At 48.3% G+C, this 12,415-nt stretch overlaps 1 protein-coding gene across 4 annotated transcripts in view; it reads right to left on the bottom strand.

Moving 5' to 3' along the window:
- Nucleotides 1–12,415, bottom strand: part of IQCE (IQ motif containing E) — a 43,884-nt gene that overhangs the window by 29,899 nt on the left and 1,570 nt on the right. For 2 of the 4 annotated variants that reach the window (XM_054993581.1, XM_054993580.1), the window contains exons 2-6: nt 8,382–8,429; nt 7,325–7,367; nt 5,922–6,062; nt 5,412–5,546; nt 4,127–4,197 (exon numbers count right to left, since the gene is read on the bottom strand). In XM_054993581.1, coding sequence (XP_054849556.1) covers nt 4,127–4,197; nt 5,412–5,546; nt 5,922–6,062; nt 7,325–7,367; nt 8,382–8,429 — 438 coding nt within the window. The remainder of the gene's footprint in view (nt 1–4,126; nt 4,198–5,411; nt 5,547–5,921; nt 6,063–7,324; nt 7,368–8,381; nt 8,430–12,415) is intronic. The other 2 variants (XM_054993582.1, XM_054993583.1) reach the window with 2 other exon arrangements.

Raw genomic sequence — 12,415 nt, forward strand, 5'->3', positions numbered from 1 at the left:
ACGGGCGCTTAAGAGAGCACAGACACCTTGCCGTTCGAGACAGGTGCTCAAAGAAAGAGTAAGGAGGAACAAAAACAAAAGGTTGTCCTGTATGAGCCTCCAGGGGAGGTGCCCACACTCATCTTTCCCCCAGAGCCAGGTGGTGGCCCTGAGACTGGCGCCCAAATAGCGCACAGAGACAGGTGCTCAAAGCAAGAGTAAGGAGGAATACCCACTCATTCCGGACACTGGTGGGAGGGCAGGAGAGGATGTTAGTGGCCACGATGGAGAGGTCCAGCCAGATGGCAGATTTTCATGCCCAATACTCCAGGGGGGTTGGTGTGGGAGGGCTCAGCGGGCTTGGCAAGGCACTCTTGCACCATGGCACCCACCGTGTCCTCTGCCCTGACAGATGCACCAACCCTGCTGGTGTCAACCACACAGCTCACTGCATATGACCAGAGATCCCTGTTGGAAGGGCTCTCATGGCTGGGGACGCCCGGCTTGTTTACAGCCTCCCGCTCCCCGCCCCCGCTGCACCCTCAACCCTCCATCCCACTTTTTGTGCCTGATACCTGTGCACTGTTCTGCACAGGACCTTCTCCCAGTCCTGCAGCTGGCTGTCCCACATGGCGATGCTGCCCTTTATCCGGGGATCACATATGTATGCCAGTGTGTATGGCTGCTCCTGGCAGAGAGGATGCAAGCGGGCAGCTATGCCGCCTGCAACCTCCTGACCAAGTCCCTGACCCTGGGGCAAGATCTTCCTCATTCTCCACCTTGTCGACCAGCACCCGGCCCAGCCCGTAGATCAGGGGGATGACCTGTCCCACGCTGGTCTGGTATGAGCATAGGAGCTCAGTGGCGTCCTTAAAGGGCTTAAGGACACAGACCCTCTGGGAGAGGGCGAACCAGACCGCATAGCTGATGCTGACCTCCTCTCCCTCCCACATAATAGCCACAGACAACATGATGTCCTGGACTGGTTTTTGCTCCACCAGAAGACTAACCATGGTGGAGTTCCAGCGGGTGGAGTTCCAGCGGGTGGGCATGTTCTGGTAGAGGTAGTGCTTGGGATCGCCCCCCTCCCCCTGCCTCTGAAGCAGCTCACGAGAAGACTTCACACTGCGGGAGTAGTGCGAAGCCAGACACCGGCGGTTTTCCAACAAGTCACGCATGGACAATGTTCCCTGGTCCCAGGGAACCTAGCCCAAGAGCATCCGCCATGATCAGGTGCAGCTTATGCGTCAGGCAGACAAGGCCATTGAGGGATGCCTCTCTCAGCGCTGCCAGCATGCTGCTTCCCGCATCGGCGACCATGATGCCACGGACAAAATCACCCCCGGGGCCCCACTCCCTCAGCCCAGCCTCGATCATGGCAGCAATGTTCTTCCCCATGTGATCATCATCCATCCCCCGTGCCTGGATCATAACCACTCTGTACCCTGGCTACAAGGGTAGCACCTCACCCCGGGGTCCTGGTGTTTCCCTGGGGCAGCAGAGGTTCTCCGGTTGCCACCAATGGGGCATTAAGGGCAAGGTAGCCGTGATGGCAGCCACTCCACATATCTGCCATGAAGTACATGGTCTGACTTTTGGCACATGACAGCACCAGAGCAACCATCTCTCACACACTGCGGTAAAGGGTCAATGGTCCACTGTGACGACATTTATGAACCAGGGGGCAAAATGACACAGCAGCCTCCGAAAGCGCACCCCGTCCACGATAGACAAAGGGAGTCCTTCCAGGGCAATCGTCTCCACCAGCACACGAGTGCCCGCCTCCTGAGCCCTCCCCTGATTCTTTTGCTAGGCACTGTCCCTGACCCTGAGGGGACAACCTCCTGCAAGGTAGCCTGCCTGGACGTTCCACTCCCACCCGCATCACCCTCGGAGCAAAGCTTCTTGCTCAGGGTGGACTCCCGTGACCCTGCCCCTTCTTTCTGATCAGGAGCCCTCCTCTTCTGCCTGCCAGATGACTCTCATTGCTCTGGAGCCAGCAGGCTCAGGTGGTGCCTCTGAAGATGCAAGCGGAGAGCGGTTGACGACAGGTGCTAAGGGTCACAGCTGCGATGCACCAGGGCATTGCAGGAACAGCACCGCACCGCACCAGGGTCATTGGGAAGGGTCTGGAAGTGCTGCCACAGTGCCTGACTGCAACGGCGACCGGGAGTTGGCACCTCAGGAGGAGACAAAGGATTACCGGCCGTGGTGCGGTGCAGGGCTGGGAAGACGGACTGCAGGCAGGGACAGTCCCAAGCGTTTGGGATCCGGAGGAGCTGAATGTCTCTCCAAAACTTTGCTATTTCTCCTGGGATTTCCGTTCGTTTGAGGCTATCCAGTTCCACTCCCACCAGCGGTGAGACCTGTTCTGCCTCCTCCACAGCCCCCGCCGGGATTTACCGCAGTTGGAGTCTCTGGTGCCTCCGAGACCTCCCCCCGCCGCCAGTATTGCTGGGCTCCGATGGGCAACCAGGACAAGCTGTGCACTTCCTCCCCCCACGACCACCCTTGCCCTTCATTCCACGCCTCGTAGTGCTGCACAGAAAAATAAGTTGGAAGTTTCCGCTCTCAGGCAACGAAGCCACACAAAGCTGCGCCCCAGAGACAGGCAGTGGCCCTGGGACTGGGCTTGGGGGGGAGAGCCCCTAAACACCACAGAGGCACATGCCCAGGCAGGAGAGGTGCTCAAAATAAAAATGAGACGCACACAGTGGGTGCACAAAACAAGGGTGAGCTGCACCAAACAGGTGCACAGCAAGAGAGAGAAAGCAAACAGAAGAGAGTCAGGACCTCAGGAGGAACCCACACAGAGCTGGGCCCCAGAGCCAGTAGCCCTGAGATTGGCTTGGGGGGACAGGCCCTAAACCAAAGGAAACAAGGAAACAGCAAGAGCGTGAGCCCTCAAAAGAGCAGGGAATGAATTGAAAAGACACAAAGACAAGCAAATAAAAAAAGGGGAGACCTAGGCCCTGGAGCCAGGCTAAGGTCTGAGACTAGGGTGGAGTGGGGTGGAGGAAAAAAGGTACCCTCACCCCAAAACATTCCCACAGCAAGGCCAAGAGCTGGAAATAAGAGGCTTCTTTCAATCTCTTTTAAAGCAGCAGCAGCCAAAGGCACAATTCCAAATCCACACTCTCTCTCACTCCAGTCCCAGCAACAGGTCCTCCTCCCTCTCCCTCTGTCTACTGGGACTGAAACACAAGGCAGAGAGAGGTGCCTTTTATAAAAAACGCTGACATACAGCAGAACAGGAGGTTTGTGGATGGCTGACAGACCTGCCTAACAGGGTTTGGAGGGATGAGACTGTTGTGCCCATGGCTACAGAAGGCCCACCTCCTTGATTGTCTAGGGGATTAACCCCCTGCTCCTGGCTGTATAGGGCAGAATGGAAGCTCTTCAGATGGCTAGGAGAGCTGCCAATCAAGGGTAAGTGGGCTGTGATTTGGGGCTTCCAATGGCAACAAAAGGTCTGGGCCCATTGTTGCCTAGAGAATCAATGGATCGGCGTCAGTCTGTCTGAAATTATGAATAGTTCACGAAGCAAACAAAACAGGCCAAAAAGTCGGGAATTTTGTGATAACTGTGGCCCCACAAAACGCGTTTTCGCAACATATGAAACAGCCTATTTCGTGACGAAATTTGCTTCATTTTTCGATTTGTGCCCCTGTCCACTCTGAGGTTAGCAGCTCTTCAGTGGAAGCCTTTCGTGTGACCTACTTCCTGATCCTTTTAATGGGAGATGCCAATGACTGACTGCAGGATCTCCTTCAGGCAAATCAGGCGCTCTGCCTCTGAGCCCCAGCCTCACCCAGGGAAGTCTTGGCACAGCTCTTTGGTTTCTGAGCAGGTATCTTTTCAAACATTTCCCCAGCCACCATGGGGATCAAACATGTATTTAAGACCATTGTTATCAAATTTCATTGCTGTTCTTTGCTATGTCCTTAGTTCTCGTTGCTGCTAGTCTTAAATAGATTCGCTTTATTGCTGTTTCATCCTTATTATTTTCCTTTTATTTTTCACAAGCAACCTTAAGGGCTGGCTGCTGAAATGAAGTTTTAAAATCCCCCAATAAATAAAATCTTTTTTTTTAAAGTGGCATCTCAGAAACCCAGTTCTACACAGAATGCATGAGACCTCACATTACCTTCTTTAACTGAATTATCTCATCATACATATCTTCCTTTTCTTTGTAGTTTGGAGTTCCTGGGATATAGCCTAGAAAAAACAAAAACCAGCAAAGGAAACTGCTGCAAAAGAAGGCTGCAAACATTGTGATACCACAACAACCAATTCCTCTCTACATCCCTGGACTTCAACTCTGTTGTGTAGTGGATAGAGTGCCAGGCTATTTGTACAGTGTCCCATCCATGTGCTATTTGGGGTGTGTGTGTTGTTGTTACTTATTCCCCCTTCCATGCATTAGGCAGCTCTACCACACAAAAGCTCACGCTGTGGAATCAATTTTGTTGAGCTTTCAGGTGCCACTGGATTATTAGTGCTTCCATTCCAAACAGCAAGCTAACGAAAAGGGGTTCTTAGCAGAGATTCCAGAGTCTATAACAATCTTTTATTTAAATGTTTTGGGCCTCAATGCTCATGTAGGAAGGAGGCTTCGAAGGAAGCAAAAACTGGATGGGGAGGGACAATATTCCATGCCTTTCCCAATCTCAGCCTGACATACTGTTCCTAGCTAGCAACCCTGAACTTTCCCCTGAGTTGGTTGTTGGGGGTTTTCCGGGCTGTATTGCCGTGGTCTTGGCATTGTAGTTCCTGACGTTTCGCCAGCAGCTGTGGCTGGCATCTTCAGAGGTGTAGCACCAAAAGACAGAGGTGTAGCACCTAACAACCATCGTTCTCCGGCCGTGAAAGCCTTCGACTTTCCCCTGAGTACTTATATAAAACCAGAAGCTGCGAGGAATACCTTCTCTCGCTGCAGTCTACCCATGAGAAGGGCTGCTTCTCCACCTTGGTGCAGTTCCCTTATTCCTCCAGGGAGGAAAGACTCAAAGGTTAGGCAGGAAAATGGACATGATTGTTGACTGAAGTACCACTCTGCTTTCTACACGATCTCAATATTCCTCACAACAGCCCTGTACAACGGGCCATATTATTATCTCCATACTGATCAAAATGCTGAGAGACACTGGCTGGTCTAAGGCCATCTTGTGAGTTTCTGGGAAGGTTCCTGGCTTGCAGTTCAACCTTATAATGCAATCCTAAGCAGAGTTATACCGTTCTATGTCCATGCGTTCAGAAGAGCGTACCTCTGCTTATGATGGCACTGTTAGCCACAATGTTACAGTAGCATCACACAGACCTCTTCAGGGCTGGGGTGCTAGTCCTCCTTTCTCCAGGCAGGGCTGTCTGCAAACACTTTTAATAACAAGCGGCCTCAGCAAAGTTTTCTGTAAGGCTCCCACTAGACTCACCATTGGGGGCAAAACGAGCATGTTTCGGCTTCTTCATGCCCAGGGCTTCCTTCAGATATTCTGGAGTGTTGTCTGAAAGAGTGGACCATGCAAGACCCATGTCAAGGTCTGATTTTGCCTGGCTGGCCCATGCATCTATTGAGAGGGAGGGAAAGAAGCCACTCGGGATCGCTACACTTCTGAGATGGCACAGCAGCACTGTACAACCCCGCAAACCAGAAGCGGAACACCTGTGGTAGTCCGGTCAGTAGAGCATTAGAATCTCTGCTCAGAATTGAGTTTCCTTGGGCAAGAAATCACTTCCCAGCCTGCCCCAAAGGACTACTAATTAATGCAAGATCAAGACATTAACAGAGCAATCCTCGGTGGAGTCATGCTGGCACGGGCTCCAGTCGTATGACTCAGGGTGTCCCCTGCGTTACCTTCACCAAGCAGGAAGCAGAGATGCTGCAACTGTTCCCATGCAAGCAGGGAGCCTTTGCAAAAGGGAGCGATTTGGCAGACGGATACCTTGTCTCAGAGATTCTTGCCACAGCTGCCTCGACGCCCTCACCAAAGAGACGTCAAAACGTTTGCCCTCTGTTCCCTTGAAGGATCTCAGGAATGCAGGCTTTTTAGGATGGAGGCAGGTGCTAGAGGTGTAAGGAGACTCTAAGGCAGGGGGAAAAATAGCACTTCAATTTTTTAAAAAAGAAAAAGTAGCAGGATTCTGGCATTCTGTTTGGGCCAAGTCATGAGGCGCAGATGGCCACTTTGCCTACTGGCTCTTGGAAAAGGGAGAAAAATCCTCCCATACTTTTGTTGATGGATTTGAAATGTAAGCAAAGCTACGAGCAACCAATGCTGGACATAAGAGGGGCTGAACTTGGAAAACGTTCACCCAGTAGCAAAGACAAGCTACTTTCAAACTGGCCAACAGGCAACAAAAAAAAATCAGCCCCTGGTTTCAAACCAGACAGCCTTTCCTGAGCTTTGCAGAGGAACACACCCATTATTTCACAATAAAGTTATACTAAAGAGATGGATATGCAAGCAGCTTCTTTCAGTTTTCAATTTCTAGGGCCCTTGAATTGGACCACAGATCTTCCTTATGCTGAGATGTGCAGAGGTGTGGATTTCTGCTACTCAATCCACTGGTGGTGCTGCAGAACTAGAGTGACTCGAAGAAGCCCCATCGCCCCAGTGACAGTCTGATAGCCGCCCCGCAGGATGCTCAGCAACTGCTGCCGGGGAGATCCTGTCTGTGCAGGGGGCTCTGATGAGGCCACCGGCAGCAACGTGGCCGTGGGAGAGTCGGGGCACAGCCTGTCTCCCCCCCGCTCCACTACAGTGCTGAAAAATTGAACAGCAGCATCTTGGGCTCCATTTCTAATTGCAATTTGCTTATTTTAAACTCTGGCAGTAAACTACTGTGGCTGTCAAAACCAGCAGGGTATAAGTGAAAGAATATCAGTGTTATAACCTTATTATTGGGGCCAATCAAAACGACACAAAATATGTGTGTGTATCAGCATCCACCACTGACAGAGCTGGCACAAGAGCCTGCCTTGTTCCTCTTTAACTTCTTTATTTTTGCAACATCTGCCTGGGGAAGAGTTCACACAAACTCGAAAGCATATACAATGATTTTTGATCACTCTAATAAAAAGGTACCAGATGGATTTTTTTCTCGTGTGTGTGTGTGTCCCCTCCCCACACAGCTTCTTGGGCTGCTGTGTTGTGGCACAGAACAATAAAAAGGGCTTTCTGTCCCTGCTTCTCTGCTGAAAATGCCACCCCACAAGAGGGCCATGTTCACACATGGTGAGGCCCCTCCCTCTGTCTTTTTCTTACTTCCAGTTTGTGCTTCCCTTGGACCATTCATTTCAATTTCTGCAAAGGCTTATTTTAAAAAAGTCTTGATTGTGGCTTACTTGGGGACTTTGGAGGCTTGCGAGAAGATTTCTTCTTCGGCTTCTGAAAGGAAAATGCTTTTGTGTACTGAAATCTGCCAACAGACAGGTTTGGTATGATTTTTGCATCACAGCTAACAAGCAGTATTAACCTTTCTAACCAGAGAACAAAGGCTTTGTGGCAGTAATATTTATGTCAGTGAGTGAAGCTCTAATTATTTTCTCAGCAGCAACCAGATGGTTTACACTGCAATCCTAAGCAGACTTACTCCAGTCTAAGCCCACTGATTTCAATGGGCTTAGACTGGAGTACCTCTGCTTAGGATTGCACAGTTAGGTGTAATGAAATCCCAACATAATTAGGGGTAAGTCATTAAACCCAAAAGCTGAAAATTTCATCAGTACAACTTAATTTTAAAAAATCCTTATTAAGTTCAATAAAACTCCAATTAATCTTTGAAATTTCAGACTGTATGAACTTACGCACATATTTTATGTACAAACATAAATAGCAACTTTTTTTTTACTAGAATACAGAAAGCAATCCACTTATACGATAAATGGGCCTTTCAAGTGGTGGCACCTTGACTGTGGAATATTCTCACCATGGCAGTTTGGCTGGTGGAAGATGAATCCTTGGTTGAGTGCACAGGTCCATGGATCCATCCCAGGCCTGTTTGTGTAACTATAAACTATGGTATGGCATAAATGCTTTGATTTGTTGCCAGTGTGGTGTAGTGGTTAGAGCATCAGACTAGGATCTGGGAGACCCAGGTTCTCCCTCTGCCATGAAAGCTTGCTGGGATCGTCACATACTCTCAGCCTAACTACTTCACAGGGTTGCTGCGAAGATAAAATGGAGAAGAGGAGAATGACTTACAGTGAAATCCTAAGCAGACTTACTCCAGTCGAAGCCCATTGCTTTCAATGGGCTTAGACTGGAGTAACTCTGATTAGGATTTCACTGTTAAACTGCTTTGAGTCCCCACTGGAGAAGAAGGTGTGATATAAATAAAGTTAATAAGTAATAAATACATCACCACATGTGAAGCAACCCCATATTGCTGGCTGAACTCACCGTTTCAACGTCAGATTCGTAGGTGAGTGCAGAAAGACTGTCCTCTACCTGTGGAATAAATATGAGTATCATCATTAAGTGCATGAACTCTCCCTGCAGGAAACTTGTCAGAGCCAAGTTCAGTACTTGGTCTACAACTGAGGCGCTACAGGGAGTGCATGACACAGCAGGGCATTTCAATACGGTGAAGTTTGTTGAGGGTGTATGCTATGACCACAGTACATTGCCAACCATCAATGCTCTTGTGGCACCTGGAGGATTAACATATTTATTGCAACAGAAGCTTTTGGGGCCTGGAAGCTATTTAATTAAACATAAACTGTGTTCCAGAGAATTCTGGGGGCTCTTTACTGAGGAGATCAGTAAAGGCAAACAGGGGCTGGATTCGAATTAAATTCTCCATTAATGGAAGGGGATGGTCAATTTCCACCACCTTCCTGCTACAGACCCCTTCCCCTTGCGTTCCTCAGGATCCTGTCCCCCAGGAGCAGCATTTTGCAGAAATCAGTGGGCTGCAGAGCTTGGGGGGGGGGGCGTCAGGAAAGTTCCATTCCACTGTTGGAAAATTTAGTCTGGATCTGACCCCAAGGTTTTTCAGAAACAACTCTGCCTTCCCTTCCAATATGCCATCCCAAGAACCAGTTATAGCACTACCCTGCAGGGCTTTTTTTCAGCTGGAATGCGGTAGGTCCCAGAACCTCTTTAAAATGGTCACATGGCTGGTGGCCCCGCCCCGATCTCCAGACAGAGGGGAGTGTAGATTGCCCTCCGCACCGCTCCAGCAGCACGGAGGGCAATCTAAACTCCCCTCTGTCTGGAGATCAGGGGGCGGAGCCACCAGCCATGTGACCATTTTTGCAGAGGGTGATTTAAACTTTTAAAAACTCCCCCCTTGTTCCAGCTGACCCAAAGTGACATCATTGGCCCTGGGCACATGTGTGCACTTTGCGCACACACATGTGGTACCAGGGGCACCACCTCCCACCAAGAGTTGCCCCCTGTGCGGGCAACCCACTGAGTTCCACCACCTCTTTTCCCAGAAAAAAAGCCCTGCTACCCAGGGTACACTTTTTGGGGAGGAAGCCTCATTGAATCAACCTGAGTAGGATTCTGAATAGACCTGCCAAGGATGGCTGTCTTACTCTGGCTCACACTCTCAGTTCAATTGTGCAATGTGGGGTCCAATCAGCACCTCGCGTGAACTGATTGTGCATCCTGAAACCTTTGCAATATGCAGTGTTTCCTTGGCAGGTAAATGGATAGGGAAAAGGAAATGTTAAAAACCATTGTCTGAGTTAACAGACCTCAACACACTTATACTCAAACTAATTTGTCTAGCTGCATTCTGAAGCCCGTTAACCTGCTGGCCATCAGCAATTAAGATGAAAAAGAATTTTGAGCAACAAGAACTACAGCAGACGGAAACTGTCAGGAAACTAGAGAAAGGCAACCCGTAGCATCAAAAAACAGCCACAAGCTGCAGTCGTCAGAAGCCCAGCCCTCCTCGAGTTTCTGAGTGTGCACCAGATAACGGCACACACATTTCTAGGATTTTCCTGGAAATCACAAGAGCAATGAACTTTTTTAAAAAGTACAGTTGCTGAGACTTTTAGAGAGGTCAGATCCAACAGCAGAATCCAGGAGGAATCAGCAGATATGTGGAATACAGTCCCCCAAATAAAAACACTGTGCTAAGGTATAAGAGAGGTACATGAGTGAGCTGAACAGCCCTCTCCCGATAAGAACAAGAAAGAACATTTGGAGGATTTTCATTTCCTTTCAAAATATAGTGGTTTGGGGATTATCATCATCATATTTTTGTAGATAGGTCACCCTTGAAGGAAAGGCCCCGTAGCTCATTTCCGCAGCTGCCTTTACCATCCTTAGATGTGGCAGCCCGGCCCTTCAGTTAGATCTGGATCTTGCTTAGCGGGAAAGGCAAAGAGGGGTAAGGCTGGCTTTTTCAAAAAATCCAGGATGGCAGGAAAAGTGGGGAACATGAAGAGATAAAAGCAGCTCTCTCATTTGGCTCAGGGCAGGTGGACATGTTCTTCCTCACAACACACCGCGGAGATTTTAATTTCCTGAAGTCACATTCTTCATAGCTTCTTGGCACATTATTTTTGCTATCCTTTTGGTCATCTGATCTCTGACTACATCTCCCCATCCAATTTGCCTTCCTATGGTAGTGATTAGACTGCAAAGCAGAGAAGATTGCACAGCTCGAAAACAGACAGATAAACACCAAGGACAAACCAGTGGATATAGGAATTTCTCATAGCTACTTCCCTCTCCTTTACTGTGAATAATTTAGACAAAACATACATCTTAGCAAGCAGCATGTGGTAAAAACTACCTTCCTGCAGAAGATCTCAGATATGAGAGCCATTGGGGTGTAGTGGCTAGAGAACTGGAGTTAGATTTGAGAGACCCAGGTTCAAATCCCTGCTCAGCCACGGAAGCTTGCTGGGTGACTTTGGGCTAGTCGTACAATCTTCAGTCTAATCACTGCCAGATGAGGGTTTCTTAGCTAGCTCAATACGTATACTTGTTTTGTGTGAATGCAACAAAACGTATGTTAATTTTAAGACATCCTGTTAAACAGAGCTTCTCTCTGAAATGCTGAAGCACTACTATCAGAATTAGGCATAACTGCATTCCCTGACATTTTGTGGCTGGCTCTGCCTCCTGCGGCAGCTATTTTGTGGTTGCGCTCACCACCCTCTGTCAGAATTCCGTATGTGCAGGGATCCCTGAAAGAAAGCTTTAGTTGATTGAGTGATTTGCGTCCATTTTCGTAGGCGAGGACAAACTTTCAGCCACGTAGTTGCCATTTAGGGTACTATTGGTTGACTGGGGTTAGGCTATTTCATTTCACAAGTGTCACATTTAAGCATGCTTTCTAAGGAAGCACAAGGTCAAATATGTTGGAGGAAGTGTGGTTCATTGCTAAATAGTCTCTTATTTAAATATCTCTTGTTCCACTAATAAATCACTCACAGTTCCTCTGCAGGAGAATCATTTGGACATTTTAAAAGACAGAATGAGCATGGTGCTCTGCACAGTCTGAGCGCTATATAAATGTCAAGTACTTTTTGTCCCATCTAGTTCGCCTGAATTGGGGTCAACCAGGGATAACACCATATCTTGCTGCAATCTTGGGCATGTGCTGAACTCGGTTGAGTTTTGTGTAAATGTGCTTAGGATCATGCCGTATGTCGACCAGAGAAGCATCTGTGCCAAATAAGGGACTCTGCTAGGAAGTGGTCCTGGCAGTTTCCTAAATCAGTTTCCTAGATCAGTTTGGGCTTTGTATCGGGCTCCTTGAAACTCTACCATGGATGCTCCCTGTATAATGGAAGAACTCACACTTGAAACAACATCTGGTGGACAGAAGTGTGTATGTTTGTGTGACTCCGCTGGTTTTTGTGAATACCAACAATGAAGAAGATAGACATCTGTCATGCAGTTATTAAACGGTAAAAAATTATGACTATGACAGCTATCTTCCCATCTGTCCACTCTCTTTGTAAACCTCTATCCCATTTCATATGTCCTAGTCCTTTGCATGTTTACTTGGAAGTCAGTCCTATTGACCACAGAAGGATTTGAGTCCAGTGGCACTTTAGAGAACAATAACATCTTCAGGGTATAAGCTTTCAAGAGTCAAAGCTCCCTTCTTCTTCTCCCTTCTAACAAAGCTTATCAAACGCTTAAAGCTACAATAGATGTGCATTTAAAAGCTCCATGGACCCTTTCACTGGTGGTGTGTAACTGAGATGCCTCAGCTGCTGAGAACTATAGCCTAAAACAGACTAGGCTATGATTCGGGAAGCTCAAGGCAGGCTCCAATTGCTTGAATTCTCCCATATAAATATGGGGATAACATCCTGAAAATACGATATACGTGAAGAATTTTGTACATTCAAAAGTGCTATACAAGTGGTAAGTACGATGGAAGGAAAAAACACTGAAACCTTATTAAGGTATTTTCAGGGCCCCTAAGGAAGGAAGAAACTAAAGACACAAAATGC

Source organism: Eublepharis macularius, chromosome 12 (genome assembly GCF_028583425.1).
Source record: "Eublepharis macularius isolate TG4126 chromosome 12, MPM_Emac_v1.0, whole genome shotgun sequence".
NCBI classification, from domain to species: domain Eukaryota; kingdom Metazoa; phylum Chordata; class Lepidosauria; order Squamata; family Eublepharidae; genus Eublepharis; species Eublepharis macularius.